Below are 19,755 nucleotides of genomic sequence, written 5' to 3'. Positions count from 1 at the left end.
GTAAAGTCGTGATGACACGCCCCGCTTGGCCATCACTTGCTGCAGAGGATCATGTTACATTGCTCGGCCAATCAGGGCTGCGGGGAATTTAGTGCGCGCAGCATCAGCGGCTGTCGTAGTTGTACGTCGCGTGGTTTCTTTCTTAATATTTTAATCCATACTAAATATGTTGAGCAAAAAAAGAAGAAAATGAACAGACTTTGCCCTGAAGATGTACTTGCCAAGGTGAAGCCACGCCTCTCTGAACTGGTCTCCCAAAGACAACAGCAGAAGTCACACTGGTTTGCAGGTATGCAATTTGTGCAATACTTTATTCTGGCCCCCAAAAAAGTATTTTGTGGATTCAAAATGACAAAAAACTAATTAAATTAAAAATAAAGAAAAATTTAGTTATTAAAAAATTTTTTGTTCTTTGAAAAACTCCAAATTTATTTTTAATTAGTAAATTAGTAAAAAAAATATTTTGGGGGCTGAAATTCTTTTATGGGGCCAAAATATTTTTTGGGGGCCAGAATAAAATAACACTGTAACTTGCTGTGAGTTCATGGTTTTGTTCTTTGAGCAAAGGTAACGTTCATGCATTGCTCATTTTGTGCACCAGCAAAAAAACATATACCTATGTCTTAAAAAAAATTATTTTATTTATCACTAAAAAAGGGTTTGGTGAATGCGCATATGAAGCTGATGGGTTCGGTACCTCAAAAAAGGTTAAGAACCACTGGTCTAGATCGTTCCTCTTTAGGTCCAAAAATAATAACTTCAGTTTTGTTTCTGTTCAGCTGGAGAAAGTTTTGGCACATCCACACATTTATCTGTTCTAAGCATCTGTTCAGTGATTGGATGGGGTCAAAGGTCACCTGGTGACATCGTAATGTAGAGCTGTGTGTCATCTGCATAGTTATGGTAGCTAATATTATTTCCTGTTATAACCTGAGCTAGTGGGAGCATATAAATATTGAATAAAAGGGGTCCTAGGTGATAGGTATTTTCCTTTCGAACCTAAATAAAAGAAAGAACCACAGACAACGTATATGAATTTTACGTGGAGCTTTTGCAAAAGGGAAGGCTCTGCCAATTCTTCCTCCGAACAATCCACAGAGCGTTCTGATCTGCCCTCACAACAGCTCCTGTTTTTATTGTCAAAGAAGAACAGGCAAGGGGGCAGTCAGGGAAACAACAGAGGTCGTAAAGCTTCTAACCCAAACATAACAACTCAGTTCCAGATGTGATATCTGATCAAAGGTCTGAGCCCGGTTCAAATCTTGGTCAGTACTGTCAATAAAACAAAATACGACTGTTCACAGGTAGTTACTAAATTAGGAGGTGCGTAAAGTTGAACCGACAGTAGTGACCTCCATACACACGTAAGGAAGAGAATACTTTAAACAGAAAATCACAATGATCTATAGGCTGAATGTGAACTAAAGTAAGAATAAAATGATAATACCAAAAAATCTCTAACACTAGGATTGAACCTTGGGGTACCCCACATGTGACCTTTGACCTCTTTGATGAAAAGTTTTCAATTGAAACAAAGAAATCCCTGTTCTTTATGTAGGATTCAAACCAGTTTAGCACTGGACCGGAGAGTCCGACCCAACTCTACTGTCGATTCAGTAATATGTCATGGTCAACACTGAGGTCCAACAGAACCAGCACTGTGGTTCTGCCACAGTCCGTATTTATATGGATGTCATTGAACACTTTTACGAGGGCAGTCTCTGTGCTGTGGTAACCATGGAAACCAGCCTGGAAGGAGTCAAAGAGGTTGGTTATAGTTAGGAAGCTAGTTAATTGTTTACACGCAGCTTTTTCAATAACTTTGCTGATGAATGGGAGGTTGGAGATCGGCCTGTAATTCTGCATTAGTGATTTGTCCAGATTGTTCTTTTTTATAAGTGGTTTGATTACTGCTGTTTTCAAAGCCTGGGGGAAAACGCCTGATGAGAGCGAAGAGTTTACTATTTGGATCAGATCAGCAGCAATAACAGGCAGGACTTTCTTAAAGAAATGTTCTAGAGTTATAGATCTAGGACATCCAGACAGCAGGAACTGGAGTTTAGTTGACTTATAATTTCCTGTAGGGTTTTATAATTAAGTAGTTGAAATTGGGTCATTTTTCCTGTATTTGTTTTGTTTGGGCACAGCATTGGTACCGACTTTATAGTGGATGTACAGATTAATCCTCTGATTTTTTGAATTTTCTCAGAAAAGAAGCTGGAAAACTGGTTGCAGGCGGCAATACATTGGAATTCAGGCGGTAACGTCACAGGAGGGTTTGTGATTCTGTCAAATGTTGCAAATAAAGCTCGAGCATTGTTAATGTTTTTGTTTATGACATCTGCAAAGAAAGGCTCTCTTGCATGTTTTAGTGTTAAATGATAGTTACATAGTCTTTCTTTATAGATGTCACAATGAATGTGGAGTTGAGTTTTACGCCATTTTCGTTCTGCCCTACGGCAGAGTTGTCTTGCAGATCTAACTGTTTGTGTATTTCTCCATGGAGATTTCTTTTTACCAGACACAAGATGAAACCAAGCTGCCCAAGGACTAAGCTCTGAGGAACAGCAGAAGTAAGAGGAGAAGTGGGAACAGAAAGTTTGATAGGAAGTTTCTAAAACACTCAGACAAAGCTGTCTGGCAACAACAACCTTAATACATTTAAAGTAATTAAAATTCTCTTTCTAATTTTGAGTCTTCAGCGGGTCTAGATGCCTGAATACGATAAGTCGTTGCCATAATCAATCATATCTCCCTGTTAAGGTGAAGGTGTTACCATGGAGACAAAACAAGCCTCTGTACGCGCTGCAACTCATATTTCTGTGTAACTGTGTGCTACTGGTACTGTTGGAACTACAGAATGCTACATTCATCAGATAAACCTTAACTCTGACGTTTAGATTGGGCGTTCCCACCATGCTGGACTGATCATATTGTTCATGACTTCTAACTGAAGATCCATTTGTGATGTGATTTTTCCGACTGGTCAGGCCTGCAGCAGCCGGTGGTGCTCCTGTTTCAGAGCGCTCTCCCTCCACTCTGCAAGACACTCGGGTTGCTGCTCAGAAACAACTCAGATCATCAAAGACGGGAGAAGAGAATAAATGCATCAAAGCAAAACAGCTGCTAAAGCTGCTCAGGCTTTTAGCTGCTGCTGTTTTTCCAAAGAGAGAACAAACCACTTCACAAACTCAAAACATCTGCTGGTTTCTTTATCCTGATCATATTGGGATGTACGTCTTTTAAACTGGAACAAAACAGCATTGTTGTGTTTTCTTTTATGTAGTTTCTCAGTTCCTCCTGTATGTATCTTTTGAAACACATGAGTGTGTGGCTTTTGGTTTTTTATTATAATTATTTTAAATATACAAAAAGCAAAGAGGAAGACGAGACTTTCATCCACAGCTACTGATAATCTTCTGCATGGCTGTTACAATAACTACAGTAACTCTTCGTAGAATTTGAATTACTAGGAGTTACAATAACATTTAATTTACATTAAAGTAGTTTAAAGTTAAATTTAATTTGAATTACTGAGTCTGGTCTGTGTTGGTCCATTAACTGCATAGTTTTGCACATTAAAATTATAAAAATGAATCTGTTTAATGGAAACTAAAATGTTCTGCTAAAAAGTTTATACGCTTTTTGGCCGTCTCAAAATATTTTTATTTTGCAAAATTGCAATGAAAACAGTTTTCTCGCATCAGACGAGTCACATGATCAACAGCAGGATGTTACTACTGCTGGAAATGCAGAAGAAGACGACAGGAAGTAGTAGGATGATGAATATATGTCATATAACTGTTTACATTCGTCGCTGCCATGATTTTTAATAACTTATCGCATGAACGACCTTATTCACATGTGATTTAATTTATTTTTCTTATGTAATGGACACTCTACAATTGCAAAATTGTGTTTTTTACGCTAGAATATAGAAAAAGATTTTCACACATTTGGAATGGAAACGCAGTTACTGTGTGGTTTGGCTCATCCATCCTGCTGATTATCAGAACTGACTTTCCCTCCATGTTTTATTTTAATTCTCCTAAAACTTTGTTATTTATACTTAATGTATATAAGCTGCTGGATGTGTAGAAAAATGCAATTTATGCACAAAATCCTGGCCAATAATGTTGATTTTGATAAGTGGGATTTATACTGAAAACAACTTTCAAGTTGGTTACCACTACCCTGATTCTCTAAAATCCTCACAAACACCATTTATATCTAAAAGACCCTCAAAGCCTGTTCTGTGGAGATTGAAAAAAACTTTAAAACTTCTAAAAGAAGCTAAAAACTCCAGCACTCTGATTCACTCACAGCTACACTTTACAAATAAAGAGTTACAGAATTAAAAAAGTCATTTAATCGCTCACTACATACTAAATACTAAGGAACTTTACATTTGGTTGAAGCTCAAACGTTCATCCATTCACAGATTCCCAAACATAGACGATGATTTCTGAAAACAAAAAAGCCAAGCACCAAACCAAGGCTATTTCTGTTTTAATGCAAGGCCTTTTTGAATCTGTTTCCATGGCAAACCTGCAAAAAAATGCAGAAAATAAAACCTTGAATTCATTGTTGACACCTGAATATCAACCTCAGATTGTTGCCTTTTAAACACAGGAATTTGGGATTAAAATATTTGTCGCGTAGAAAGACTCAAATTTCTACCTTTGCAAGGAAGCAGATATTCCAAACATGATGGCAATAAGCAAAGTGTATTTGAGAGATATTGTGAGTTAATGCATTAACATTCCTTCAACCAGACAAAACTTCTGTATGAATCTTTAATTTTCAATTGAGCAACCTGCGAGGATCCTGTATTATATTTTATAAATGCATCTAATTATGTGAGAAAACCAAAATTTTCTGTTTATTCAGTCAGTATTTAATACAGCTGACAAAATAATCGAAACATTTAGCAATAGAGAACTCAAGTTTTGTAAGAAAATGGCCACTTAATAAGATCTACAAGATCAATTAACTTTAGATTAAATAATTAATCGATCATTTTCCATCTCCTCTCTTGTCGATCCTGTTGTGTTAGCAAATATTTCTAAATATACTTATTTGGGATGAATAAAGGAAGATTATTTAGTAAAAACAGTTAATTTATAAACTAAATATTTTTTTTCCAGCTCAAGAGGTTTAGCAGTAAAATATGTTCTGAATAACGAAGCATGCTGACGGATTTTAATTTAGATTTTGAAGAGATTAAGTTTATGAAAGCTGTTAATCTTTGTCTTGCAAAACAGAAGCAGAACAATGAAATGAAGTTAGTGATTTAATCCCTCTGCTTCTTCAAATATCCTCTCTGTGATTTATGAAGGTTTCCAGCAAAATGCAATAAAAAAATTAAAAAAATCCCCAGGAAAAAAAAGAAACCATTCCAAGTGGAATTTGATAGGAGAAGCAATTTGAACGTTTGCTAAATGATTACACTTCACTGGAGCTGCAGAGATATGAGGAAACATTCTTGTAGATTCAGGGATGATGTTTTTATTTCCTAATAAAGGAAACATCGTTGACCTTTCCCAGGCTGGTGGAGAGAAAGCAGCACTTGGTTTCTGAGTGTCTCCTGATTACAGAGAGCGAAACCTCGCCGACTTCTTCCTGAAAGGTTGGGTCAGAAATCATCGCTACGCTGCTGGCTGCTGATCTACGATCTCAGGAAACAAGCTGAGTGAAACACAAATTGAAACGTCGTTTCTCTGAACTGACAAAGTTAGAGAAACAACATCCGCTGTTTAGACCAGTAAATGGATTCGGAAATAACAAAAACATTCAGAGGAATAGAGGGAAATAAGGGTTTTTTCTACTGATTCTGAAGCAATAAAGTCAAAGCAACCTGTGCAAATGAAATCATTTTATAAGTAAAATGTTCAAGATGAAGAGTTTTGTTAATGTGTAACGTAAAATTACCATTTACTGACTCTTAAAACTGACCTTTGTATTTGTCTTTGATTGTAGCTTGTTTTAAAATCAATACGTTTTAGCCAAACGTATTGATTAGCATAGCTACTTGCAGAGTTTTGCAAAAGAAAATTGCAGAGTTTTTAAAAATAAAGCTTCAAAACACTTTATTTTTAAAAAGGTTTGTCACAAAAGTAATAATTTAGGTTTTACATTTGAATGAGCAAACCTAATTTTTCTAGACATAAAACAACAAACATAACCAACTAGAAGTTGAAGCAAATTTGATTTTTTCCTTGTGGAGGAGGATAAAGAGACAGAATCCGGAGTATTTCAGAAAACAGCTGGGAAACGCATTTAGATCAACTTTTAGAGGCTTTTCTGCTTCCTGCGTTTGAATTGTTCCAGCAGTGTGGTGCCGTCTGAGTGGATCTCGTCCTTCCTGTTTTGTTTTTCCTGCAGCTAAACTCGGCTTTGACTCAGCAGCAGGACGTCGGGTCTCGCTGATGAAGACGTTGTTCAAACAGAGACTGCAAAAACAAACTGACCAACGCAAATCGAGTCTGGTCATTTCGACCTCACAAACACACTGCAGAAGAAATTATGTTTCTGAACATCTGCTACCTGGAAACACTGGGCTCATATTGTTCCATTTGTTTAAAACTAAAGCATCTTCCTCTGTAGATATTAAGAGAGGCTGTTACTCAGGGATATAATTAAACCTTTTGATTTCCAACATGCAGGAAATCAAAGGTGTTCCTGATTGATAGACTGTCATTATTTGTGTGTAACTGCAGCATCATTAGTATTCTAACAAGGCTAAAACACAATTAGAGCCGAGACAAAGCATCAATAATTACATTTCTAAGTAATTACCTTGGACTCGTTATCAGTTTAGTTTGTGACTCCTCATTTGGAGCTGAGTGACTCAGGAGTTTGCCGGTTTTCTCGTTTGTGAGATGAGTGAGGATGAGGAGCAGAAATTCATCCTGAAATCAGGTGAAAGGCAGGAAGGATTCCCCACTGCGGCAACACAAACAGTCTGCTACACCGTGTTTCTAAGTCAATATTGTGCTTTCTTTTATTTCAATTAGGGAAAAAACTAATTTGTGTTCCTTTTTATGACTATTGTTTTCAGTTTAACCCAAATATGATGATACAATTTTGGATTTTGGTCACATAAAAATAAATCTGGTGTTTGACTTTTGTTCACATTATTCAACAGAAGCTTTAAAATCTGCTGAATTATGTGAAAACTTTTAACTAACTGAACAGATGGATGGTTGGATGGATGGATGGATGGATGGATGGATGATGGATGGATGGATGGATGGATGGATGGATTGATGAACTGATAAATGGACGGATGAACTAATTGATAAATAGGTCATGTTTAATTGAATAGATATAATTTTTATACAACAGAAAAGACGATCAACTCCAGTAATTAAAATATTTTTCCATATTCTATCAGATCTTAAAAATAACCAGAAGTCCATATTTTCCAGACATCATGATGAATATTTTCATCAATGATCCAGCAGTTTTAGTCATTTTAGAAGCTAAATAAATATTCATGTAAATATTCTGTATTATTTGTTCCTGCTGCTGGACATTATTCCGTCTCCCGTTGAGCAGGAAACTCATTTCCTCCAGCAGCCTGTAAACGAGGAGGCGATGCTGCATCTTGTGAGCCGCCAGAGAATAACTCTGAATTGATTATTTGAGAATGAACCAAGCAGCTGTTCATGGACGCTTACAGGCTGCAGAGATCTCCATTATCCCTGGAGCTGCACTCCTTAATCTGCTGCGTTGATCCACTGAAGGACGTGGATGGAAACAATCAGCTCAGAGATTTCATTTACAGGTTGTAGTCTCTGCTGCATCTCCTGATGTTTAACATGTAAATACACCGATAGGTTTACTAATGTTTTATGACTTTAACAGATTGATGGAGCTTTAAATTACTGGAGAAACATTATTTTTTTTAATTGTCTCACATTAAACTACACTTGCAAAGTTGTTCAAACTCTAAAGAGAAAAAGTTTTGGTAGATTTTGTTTCAACAGACCAGAAATAATGAACTGCCTTCATTAATATCCATTTTTATCAGTAATTTATTATTAATTTCAAAACACAGACACAGTTTTGATTGCATTTCCGTTAAAAACACAAAATAAAAAGTAAAGACGCACTACAACTAAGAGTTTAAGCACAAAATCCAAGTGTGGTAACACAAAACAACTTCATCTATAATCTTATTTATGTTTTATCGTAGTGCTGCCAATCAATTAAAACATTTAATCAGATTAAATACTTTTTACTTTCACTCGAGTAAACAAAAGTTGAAGTAGTGCTACTTTTATGTGAGTACAGTTTGAGGTTCAGAAGAATCTATCTGAAGAAATGTCTCCACTTTTAAAGTCTGAATGTGTCTGATTAAAATATTCCTGTGGTCAGAGGATAAAACTGATGGCCTCTGACATTTTGCATGAAAAGCACTTAAAAAAGTAATTCAGGTGGAAGGTTGAAGGGTAAATGGTTGGATCTGTTCTTTTGTTCTGGTTCTACTTTCAAAAAATCATCCCGCCATCTCTGCTGCTGCCTTAAATTTCATAAAATCACCCAAATTATTCACCGCAGGACCACGTACGGGGAAAGAAAATGGTCCAAAATGAGCTAAAATTATAATTATTGGAGACTTTTCAGTGAAAATTGATCCACGTTTAGGTGACTAATCCGACTTATTTTTGGTTGATTGATGCCATTACTTTTTTGGAGTGTCATAAATGTGACAGGACCAACTCTGAGGGCTGGTGCTGCTTAAAACTATTGGAACAAAACGATAATCAACACATCTGAGTAACATCACACACAAACAGTCGGCACTCTGACGAGGCAGAACTTACTGACTTTCAGCTCACAAACAAACTCCAAACATGTCCTGCTTTCCGTGCAGCTTCTGCAAAGTTAATGGCATCTCATCTAGAGATAAAAGCTGCAAATGGCACAGGCAGACGTCAACGCTGCTTCAGCTCCATAATTAGCTTTAATAGAGGCCAATTTCTTTTATTTTTCAGAGGTTATTCTGTGCCATTGTCGCTTTGATTCCCACCGTTAGCAACAGTCCGCCTCAAAGAAATTTGCGCGTGAATCACAGAGCGGGAACGGCAAAAAACACGGCAAGTTATGCAGACACATGTTTAAAGAGCAGAGTTCGTACGGCTGAATTTAAATTAAGTAGCTTGATTTCTGTACAAAGTGCTTAATATTCAAACTGCAAAAGTTTGTAATAAAGTGCAATCAACAGTTTGATTAAAAGTTGGAATGTGGAAAACATTATTTACGACTAAAACCAGGTACATAAAAAGACACAGACACATTTTCTCTTCCTGTCTAAAGTTAAATCACTTTCTGTGTTTTAGGTCAATTAAAATCACCAAAATTATTTCTAGTTGCTAAATGCCAGCAAAACACAAAACTAACTTAAAAGTAACTTCCAGTAGAATGTGAGTTTGTTTTAAGTCAATAATTACTTAATATTTATGAAAAAGTTCTAGTTCCAATGGCAGATTATTTATAAGGAAAAAAATCTCGCTATAAGTGAAATAATCTGCCACAGGAACTTGTACTTTTATATTAATACTAGCAAATTATTCACTTAACACAAACTCCTATTTATTATAAGTTAGTTTTGTTTTGTTTCTATTGTACAAAGAAATCTGCACTTGAAACTCGACCAAAATACTTGGCAGGATTTTATGATTTAGCAGTGAGAAAACTTAGCGAGAAATTTTTTATTTTTTGTAACATTTTTTGCAAACTGTTTAGCATTTAACAATATTTGTTTGGGTTGATTCAGTATAATTAATAGTTATTATTACTCATGCCTAAATGACTTATTGATTTTGAATTTGAAAGAAAAGTTTGCTTATATTTTAAACATTAAACAAAGTTACTGAAATTGTTTTTCCTTTTTTGTTAAATTAGTGTTTTAGTTGTACCATTATTAGACATTATTAATCACAGCAATAAATTATATAATAGTAAATTGAAACTGTCTTTTTTTAGTTCAGCACCACTTCGTTTTTATCAAAATGGTGTTGGAAAAGTTTGAAAACTTACCTTGAAAATGCTTGAAAAGTGCTTGAATTGGGAAAATGTATGAACCCTGAAAGAGTAGCAGAAAAAATCATGTTAGAGGGTTTTTGAAAATTAAATTTTGAGCCTGTGTGAGACATTTTTAACATTATTGATAAATTAAACTCAGAGTTGTGCACACACTTCTTGTTTTTGAAGATCTTTGCGGTGGTTTGTCAAACCAGACATTCGTCAGTGGAAAAAGAAAAGTCTGAAGAAAAGTACTATAATACCAAATTAAACTTCTGGAATGAATGTAAATGTAAAAGTGAAGATAATAAACACGGAGTCAGGACGGTGTTATTTCATCATACGAAGCGGTAAAGAGAAAATTCATGGCATCATTTTGGTCGTTACGTAACTCCAGTTCACAGATTGTGGATAAAAAGCCTGAACAATGACAGGTCAACAATCTGCGGCAGTGTAATGATACAGTGAGTGCTGCTTGGAGAAACAATCTTTAATGCTGGAGAAGATGATCACATTATCGCTCTAAAGGAAGCAATTAAAGGCAGTTCACAGCTTTTAAGGAAGTTTCTTTTTGGTGTTGATTTAAAGGAATGTTATGAGAGTCTCCTGTGTTACATTTTATTAAAAATAGTCTGAAATGGACTTAAAAGGAAGAAATAAGTTTGTTTTCCTGCTTCACCTTTTAGACCAACTTCCATCAGTTTCAGGTTTATAAGTCGTTACACCAATCAGTGCGATTGGTTGAGTCACTGATAAAAGCTGTTGGTTCTGTAAGACGTTTGAACCGTTTGTTCGGTTCTTAAACTACCTGGAACAACGGTTTGCTCTGGAGGTGCTGGAAACATGAACTTTCTCCGGTTAAAAAATAGGAGCTTACATTTTTCTAACAAAAATACAAACTCAAGAAACATCAGTAACACAAACTGAAGGAATGGCCTTCTCTGATCTTATGCTAAATGTAGGAAAATAGATTGTTTTCTAGGCTGGATTTTTTACTTTTCAAACTCCGAAATGTCCATGTTTTAATTTTCTTTTCCTTTCCGTTTTATTAGAAAATTTCTGAGAGTAATCTAAACATTTCTGAGTTTCTTTTCTTAAAAATCTTTCACTTTTCAAACTCAGAAATAGTAGAAAGTTCAGTCCAGTTCAGTTGAGGAGGTAAAGATCAACAAACCTCGGTCTCGATTCGGTTGTAGGGAACTTTGGGGCGCTTCAAATGCATATGTGAACGCCAAGCGGACCTGAGACCGCTCCAAAAGCAGGAAGTGGAGCAGCTGTAGTAGGTAGAAAAAAGAAAAGAACATTTCTGCCAAGAAAACTCAGGAATTTTTAAATGAATCTCAGAAATTTTCAAGAAAAAACAAGAAAATTTCAGTTCTTAGCGAGGTGTTCTGGGCACGTCCCACTGGGAGGAGGCCCAGGACACGCTGGATGTCTCCTGGCTGGACTGGGAACGCCTCCACACTCAGCCTCCTGGTTTTACTAGGGAATAAAATAAAAATAACTGCACACGTTATGTTAGAAACACAGAACTACAATAACCCTGATAGGCCGCCGTAGATCTTTCTATGCCACTTCAGGATACAGGAAAACTGAATTCTTCTAGCGGTTTTTTACTTTGTTGCATGGTGCTAATATTGCTGTTTCTGCGTTTTCTGGTATTATATTACTTTGTCCATTATTAAAAATCAATCTGATATTTTGTTGCTGGTGGGCCTATCAGGTCATTTTCTAATTTGAGGTGAGTGACTCAATGAAGACAGACATCATCTGCTTCTCTTCTGCCCGTTCTCAATCAACTCTTTAACCTGTGTTGCCATGGAAACCCGATGTGAGGAGCCAGTCAAGGTACCAGGGAAATTCAGCGAGTCGCTGTTGTCACGGCGCGTCCTCCACGGGAACGAACGGCCAGATGTTCTGAAGACTTTTTTCCCCCACAAGGTCGAGTAAAATCCAAGAAAATGTGCGTTCACAATCACAAACGTTACAAATCTCAGGCGATTTGTTTTAAAGAGACAGAGAAAAAAGAGCATTTAAATTGCCAAGAAAAACAGACATTCATGGTAAACAGGAGGCAGGAGCAACTGAAAAATTAGAATTTTTTAAATAAAAAAAGTCTATGAAATTGTAATTTTACTTGAGTATTTGTATTTCAAACTTTAGCAACTCTTATTCATTTGTTTTCTAGATTTTTCTTCAAATTGCTTGGGCAGTTCTTCCCTTTTTCTATTTTTCCTTTTAGACAGATCGGTTGCTGGATGATGTTTAACCGTGGTAACAAGGTATTTTTTTTGTAAAACTGGGAGCAGCTGTTTATTATCTCAAAAGCTAGAAAAAACCTTAACTGTGAACTCAAATCACAGAGTTGAATGGAGAGAAAAGGAGGAAGTTGAAACATCGACATAGAGCTAAAGCAAAAGCAAAAGAGGCGGATTAGCAGCGCTTGCCAACAACCGATGATGCTTTCCAGGACATGTTACTGTGAAATATTGCATCTGCTACCCGAATATTGAACTGTTAGCATGCGATGATGGTCATGAGGCTGTCATATAGCAACAGTCTTTAAATATGTGTCAAACTCAAGGCCCAGGGGCCAAATCCGGTCCGCCGCAGCTTTTAATGTGGCCCAGTTGTGTGCTCTAATATTATTTTATCAATCAAATAAAATCAGATTTTACTTGTTTACTGTCAAGTTACATCTATAAGTCCCTCCAGTTTTTAATGAATCCAGGAAATTTATGTTAAATCAGGAGATCGGCGCATTTTTTCCTGCAAATATTCCACAAAAATGGTCAAAAATGTAAAGTTTAAGTGATGCTAACTCCGCTGCTTCCCACCTGCAAGTGGCAGTATTTCCTACTTCTACTACACTGCTGTACTTGAAGTCAAGTTATCGTCTGTAATCGACATGGAGAGTTACAAAAATTACATTTGCCATCTTGCAAAAGTACAAATATTGCTAAATCTTTTGCAAATATTTCTAAATTTGTGACATGGATTGTGAAAAACATTACAAAATCAATCCTGAAATCATGGAAGGTCTGATTAATGTGGAAATATGTTCAAAATTATTTAATTTTAAGGACTTATTGAATGCAGACAGAACGCATAGTCAATGAGTTGGTGTAAGTGTAAACGTAACATTTACACTCGAGTGAAAATGGCTGAAAACAGATGCGTAATTAAATAGTACATCTTCGAAAAGCAGACGGGGAGCCTCCTGCACAACCAACAAGAAGTGGTTTCTGGATGGTAAGTAAACAACAAAACACTTGTCATTTCCAGCAGCCATTGTGCAGCTGACAAAACATTCTTTAGCTTCCGGTTTGTTTATCTGCCCAAACAGCAGCTTGGCAGAGCTGCAGAGTCCATCATGCATCACTGTGTGTTTGGGTCCAGCCTGTCCACTGCTTTCCCACACATTCCTCCGTCTCTTTCACACTCCACACATTTCTGTTCTCCTTTTGTTGCCCTGCAGGCCTCAGCACATTACAAAGAGATGCAGCGAGCTCAGATCTGGCTTTCATGAGTTCTGTAACACAGAACCAGAACTTTGTTAAAAGGCTTGAGCAAGTTTTTTGTCTCCTAACATCAGGAAAATTCTCAGAAAGTTTTAGATCTGATGTGGAATTCACCAGAATTATGAAGCAAAAATGAAGGAAGCAGAGGAAATACATCAGTGCCATTCAGTGTGTTACTGCCTAGCTTTGCTCTCGGCATAAAAATGTGTTTCAACATGTCGGCCAACCAGAAGTCAAAATGTTCAACTATTCTTCCATCTTCATGTCTGTGTAGCGCATTATGTTAGCTAAAACCGTATAATGTAAAGGAGACACAAAATATAAAAAGTAGAACTGGAATAATAGAAAACATCTGGCTTTTAATGATACACAAAAGTTAGAGCATTTTATGTTCTCATTTCCACAGAACCAGAACGAACAGTATTCTGCTTGAATGATTTATAATAAATCTGATATTTGACAAAAAAAAATTCAAAACCTAGAAATATGTAATTGATTTTAAAAATTCCTCAGCCTTTTATGTTTAACCGAAAGTCCAATAATTACGACAAGTATTAGGGCCATACTAAGAAAATATAAAAATCAAAATTAAAATTACAAGAATAAAGTCATAATATTACAAGAACAAAACTCATATGAGAATAACCTCAAAATAATAAAAGAATAAAGTCTTTGTACATGAGAATGAAGTCATATTTTTAGAATATTTGTATGAAAATAGTCGTAATAAAACAAGAATAATTCAAAATTAAAAGAAAAAAGTCACAATATCACAAAAATAGTCATAATATTAAAAGAATAGTTGTAATAATATGAAAATAGTCATAATATTCCCATAATAAATTCACAATATTATGACAATAAAATTGTAATAATAAAAGAATAAAGTCATCATGTTATGAAATTAATCTGGGAATAAAGTCTAAATAGTACAAGAACAAAGTCATAAAAAACTTAAGTCATAATATTCTGATAATAAAGATATAATAATACAAAAATAAAGTAGAAATTCAGAGAATAAAGTCACAAAATTACAATAATAAAGTCAAAATAATACGAGCATATAAGTTATAATTTTACAACAATGAAGTCGTAATATTATCACTTTATTATTGTAAATAATCCAATAATATTTTAAAATATTATCAGTAATATTTTGACAGTAAAGTTGTAATATTATCACTTTATTCTCGTTTTATTTTGACTTGATTCTCATACGACTATTCTGTCGTATGTGATTTTTCTGAATTTTTAAATTTAGCGTAATACTCCGTAGTAAATATCAGATTGTTGAGAGACGAAGATCGAAGCTTGACAGACATTTTCTTGTCAGGCGGTGAGAAGTCATGATTGGGTTTAAATGAAGTGTTTATAAAAACCCGAGGCAGTGTGTCAGGGAGAGTCACAGACAGAAAATCACCTTTGTTTTCTGAGGATGGAAGGACAAAAACAGCAGAAGCCTCAGAATATTGATGCTGCTTGAAGTGACTGGGAGTGAATTGTGATGGGATCCTGCTGCCTGCGGCACGTCAGAGGAGAAAACTAACACGTCTGGTCCAAATCTGTGGATCTTTTTCACAGCATAGATTTAAATATGTGATTTTTGCATTTATGCATAAATATTTTAGTGGAACATGAATACCTGACAGGTTCACATGGGAATAGAAATGGCCTGAGGGGCGGCGCGGCAGGGGCACAACGAACAAAGGCTGCAGGGATTATATTACTACAAAATACACTAAATAATTATTCAACTACTTTCTAAACTATTCATACAGTTCCTTATTTAAATATGATACACTTTTTCTGAATGTTGAGGCTGTGAATGATATGAATAAGCACACTACACAGGAAAGCCCTCCTGAATATTTAAGGAGATAAAAAAATGAAGGTCTATGCAAAATTTGTTGAAGGATAATTCTCTTCCTCTGAGTTTGTGACGGAAATCCTAAAGCAGTTCATCTCAAGAGGGAAGGGAGGCGAGCCGTGTGCTGCAAAATTCAAAACCTTTCTTCAAAATTAAAGATGTTGAAATGTTCCCCCCATGTTTCCATTTACCTCTGCAAAAGGAAGTCACTTAATTCGACTTAAACAGCTGGTCATATACACTGAATAAAAAGAAACAGATTTTTTAGTTTAGTTAGAATTACCAAAATTATTTCTTTTTGCTAAATGCCAGAAAACTTTGCAAAGACATTTGTATTTTTTTTAGAAATTACTTACACAGTACTGTTGATAACTTCTGTTTTCAACTATACATATGAAACCTTGAAAAGTTTAATTTATTCCTGAAGTTTGGGTTTGGAAAGAGAAGAAACAACACGTGGGCAGCGTTCTCCAAGGTTTGAGCATCCTCATACTGTAACTAACCCTCAGTCTATCAGAAAATGTTTCTGCACTTCAATTCCCTTTGATTGTCGATTAGTAATTTGGGAAGAATCCTTCCCCCCAGCAAACTGTGTGGACTCTGACTCCTTAACCTTTTAGACTCATCCACCAACCGTAGGTTCTGGATAACTTCACATAAAAACAGGAGCTGGACAACGAGACTCTGCCTACTTTGGCAAACACCTCAAGAGATGAGATGAGATCAGTTTGGAGCTGAAGTTCAAAATAATAGAGATTACACTGACAAGGGTGAATCTGTTCCCAAGGTGCTGTAGGAACTCTGAAGTTTAGCCGTAAGGCAGAATATTTTGTGTTAGTTTGTATTCTTGCTCATCACTGATGTCCCTTTTGGTCAGAAAACAGGGTTTCCATAGTAATGTTACCCAAGACAGGTTCAACTTTATATGGTAAAAAAACGGAGAGGAAAAAGAAATCCAATCCTCTGCTGCCCTCTAGGGTATTAATGGTAGAAGTGAAAGCATACTTAAATTAAATATATTAAAAAGTATCAGGTAAGATTAATTATATGCTGTATAGATCACAACATTCAAACAAAAAACAGATTTGCTGCCATTATGCGGTTGAAACCATAGGTTTACATTCACCAAAATAAAACACACAAACTTAGTTTACTGTAATTTTAATTCATACCTTCAACTTAATTTAGTTTTGTATAATACAATCAGATTAAATAAGTTCCATTCTAACTAACTGATTTTTATGGACAACAAATACTGTACATTTTGAAACATTTGCTCTTTATTTGCCAAATATTTGTGGGGAATCAGATTATTTCAGACAACTGAAATATTTGGTTCCAATCTTCTCTCTAACTTTGGCACAAAAAAAAGAGAGCAAATGTTAATAAATCTACAGGATTTGTTGTCCATGATGAAAGGAATGAAACAGAACAGAATTTCACGCAAGACCGGCTCCATTTCAGGCTGTTTTCCCCTTCCAATATGGCGGAGTGGTTGACGTCTCCGTGTGACGAGCAGCTTGTCACACATCGGCGACGAACTTCTGATTCGTCATTGTTCGCGACGTTGAATCCGATTGGTCCGCTTGTGTTCCAGCGTTACAGATTCCGAGTAGAAACACGGACTCGCTGTTTTCCATCCGTTATTCGTCCTACATCGCATCCTGTCGTTGTTACAGCAGGTTTTTAATTCACTAATTTGATGCAGCTGACGTTGTTGTAATCGTAAACGCTCGAAGCGACATAAATTCCGTCTGTTTCAGGTAATTTCTACGGCTTTTATTCTGAAATGACTTGCTAGCTAGCTGGCTAACACGAGTTTACATTAGCTAATGCTTTAGCGCTAAAACTCCGTAATTTATTACTTTTTTGTTATTTAAATACAGTATGTGGCCTTTCTTTGACATTTTTAAGCAAATGCCGACTATTCTCTCTTATTGGTCAGGTTTAAACATCGTTTGAAATGCTTTAATTCATCCTACAGTTAAATTGAATATTATGTGTTATTTATTATTGTTTTAATTCCTGTTCAGGTTAAATCTGGTCTCAGTTTGAGTGAAAATATTTAAAATATCATTTAATTCACACAAATGTATAAAAATCAGTCTCCACCTAAACTGATATCTCAACAAATTTCAAATGCCAGTTGTGTAGAAGACTAAATAAAATAAACTATGTATGTTTTTCTGGAGAAGATTTCCATATTAATCTAAAACTGGACAGAGAGCAGGGCCGGTCCAAGATTTATTAAGTCCCTGAGCAGAAATGGGAGTAGCTCCCCCTTCCAGTTAAGGCTACTGGTATAACCACATGTTACATCATTAAAAAGTCTCTGTTTCCTATTAAAATGATTGATTTATCATTAACTGGAGTATAAGACATAAAAAAGGCAACTTGCTAAGCCAAAAGTGCATATAATATACATACATTTTGAATTTAAGAGGAAAACACATTTATGCTTTAGCCGAAACTCTTTAAGTGATGATTCAATTTCACAAAAAGGAAGGCCATGTTATTGAATTTTAGGCAAGAAAATATTTATTTTCTTATTTAAGAAAAGAAAATTTAATTATTCGTTTTGCGTCTTTTAATGTATTTTTTATATTTCATAAAAATGGCTTAAGTAGTTAATTGAAAAATCCATAGAATGTGTCAAATATTTTTATCTGATTAATCGATTCTTAATATAATAGATGTAGTTTTGTAAATACAGTAATAAGTGACTAAAGCTGCTGATAAAAACATTTTGAGAATATTTGGTCAATTTAGTTTTTGTCCCCAGTCATGTCCTTCCAGCCGGACCGTGGGGGTCTGAGGGGACAGATGTCCCCCGGCCAGAACTACCTGAGCCCTCCTGCTCCCCAACCTCCTGCTCCACCGTACCGTTACGACCCACAGACTCCGCCGGGTTCGGGTTACCATGGCAGCGCCGGCTGCATGCCCCACCACCCTGACTTCATGCAGTACCCTCCCCCGGCTCCATCGCAGCAGACCCCCGGCGCTCTGAGGCAGTGCCCGCTGCGCCCGCCTTTCCCCAAACCACCTCCCAATTTCCCGCCTCCCCCTTTGCCCAGCTCAGCAGGGGGTCCTACTCCCGGCTCCCAGGTGTCTGTTCAGACCTCCTACCCCCCCTACATGATGCCTCCGCCCCCACTGCCTCACCCAACCATGCCTCCGCCAATGAGCTACCACCCCCCATACCCCATGAACTACCCTCCTTTCCCTCCTCCGCCCTTCAACCCCGGCTACACCCAGACCGCTGGCTCCTTCCAGCCGGACCACGGCCTGCGACACGGGGGGCCGTACCCGTACGAGAAGTCCGCCGACAGCCGGAGGTCACCGGAAAGAGGGTATCGCTATGACGACCACAGGCAGAAGAGCTACGGCGAGCGACACAGAATGGAGTTCAGCGGAGAGAGGAAGGAGCGCGGGAGGAGTCCAGACCGGCGCGGGAGGCCGGAGGGAGGGCGCTACAAAGCTGACTACGACAGAGGGAGGAGTCCGCCGCGACACCGGAGCCGGGAGAGGAGCAGGTAGGGGTCAAACTGATGGCCCGGGGGCCAAAACCAGCACGCCTCTGCTTTTTATGTGGCCCTCTATCAATCAATTTTATTTGTGTGACATATTTTAACAACAAGGCAGTTCAAGTGCTTTACATAAAATAAATAAATTGAATCAATTAATCACTATACAGACTCTATAAAAGGACATTTGCTGAAATAACAACACAATTAGAGAAATCTTTAAGCAAAACTGTATAAAACCAATAAATATTTTGTATTAAAGGTTTTTTTAAAAATTTCAGTACATATATTTTACCCAGGACTCCTCAGGGTCACCTGGTTCAAATTCAGTGTAAAAAAAAAAAATCATATTTCTTAATCAATAAAAAACTATTCAGTAATAAGGATCTCACTCCTGTCTGCTTCATCACAGGGAGCGGTACCGCCACCGAGATGTTCGTCGATCCCAGTCACCTGATCGGTACAGGAAGAGACCTCGGAGGTACGACTTTCAGGTTCACACAGGGAGGCAGCAGTATGTCACCTTAAAACTCATGATATTGTCATTTTGAGACAATTTTCAACTAATAAAACAATAAGGTTATGATAAAAGTACAGCCTCTCAAAGATCAAACTTTAATTTCCACTTGGAAAAAAACACAAAGTACCAAATATTTTTGTCTAGTTTCTAGTGCAAAAATCTTAGTTCACTTGAAACTTACTAGTAACTTTTCAGCAAGAATCAGGCGCTTGTTTAAGTCAATAATTCCTTAATATTAATGAAAAAGTTCTACTTAGTTCTTACATTTGTCCCATTTTATAACTTGTATTA

The 19,755-nt window shown here is 36.6% G+C and overlaps 1 protein-coding gene and 1 long non-coding RNA gene across 4 annotated transcripts in view; one reads left to right on the top strand and one right to left on the bottom strand.

Annotated features, from left to right (window-relative positions):
• The window catches only part of LOC116711484 (uncharacterized), an 87,281-nt gene extending 74,588 nt beyond the window's left edge, over positions 1 to 12,693 (bottom strand). Inside the window, exons 1-2 of the long non-coding RNA XR_004337244.1 lie at positions 11,207 to 12,693; positions 10,048 to 10,093 (exon numbers count right to left, since the gene is read on the bottom strand). This is a non-coding gene — a long non-coding RNA (uncharacterized LOC116711484). The remainder of the gene's footprint in view (positions 1 to 10,047; positions 10,094 to 11,206) is intronic.
• Positions 1 to 19,755, top strand: part of drosha (drosha ribonuclease III) — a 533,117-nt gene that overhangs the window by 374,677 nt on the left and 138,685 nt on the right. For 2 of the 3 annotated variants that reach the window (XR_004337233.1, XM_032550765.1), the window contains exons 6-7: positions 18,203 to 18,953; positions 19,357 to 19,425. Coding sequence is in view for 2 of the 3 variants with exons in the window: in XM_032550765.1 (XP_032406656.1) it covers positions 18,203 to 18,953; positions 19,357 to 19,425 (820 nt within the window). In the remaining variant the exon portion in view is untranslated. Of the gene's footprint in view, positions 1 to 15,783; positions 17,184 to 18,202; positions 18,954 to 19,356; positions 19,426 to 19,755 lie in introns of those variants that run through there. The other variant, XM_032550766.1, reaches the window with a different exon arrangement.

Source organism: Xiphophorus hellerii, chromosome 21 (assembly GCF_003331165.1).
Source record: "Xiphophorus hellerii strain 12219 chromosome 21, Xiphophorus_hellerii-4.1, whole genome shotgun sequence".
NCBI classification, from domain to species: Eukaryota; Metazoa; Chordata; class Actinopteri; order Cyprinodontiformes; family Poeciliidae; genus Xiphophorus; species Xiphophorus hellerii.
Note: the sequence above shows the minus strand (reverse complement) of the source record. Positions and strands in the feature narration are given on the sequence as shown.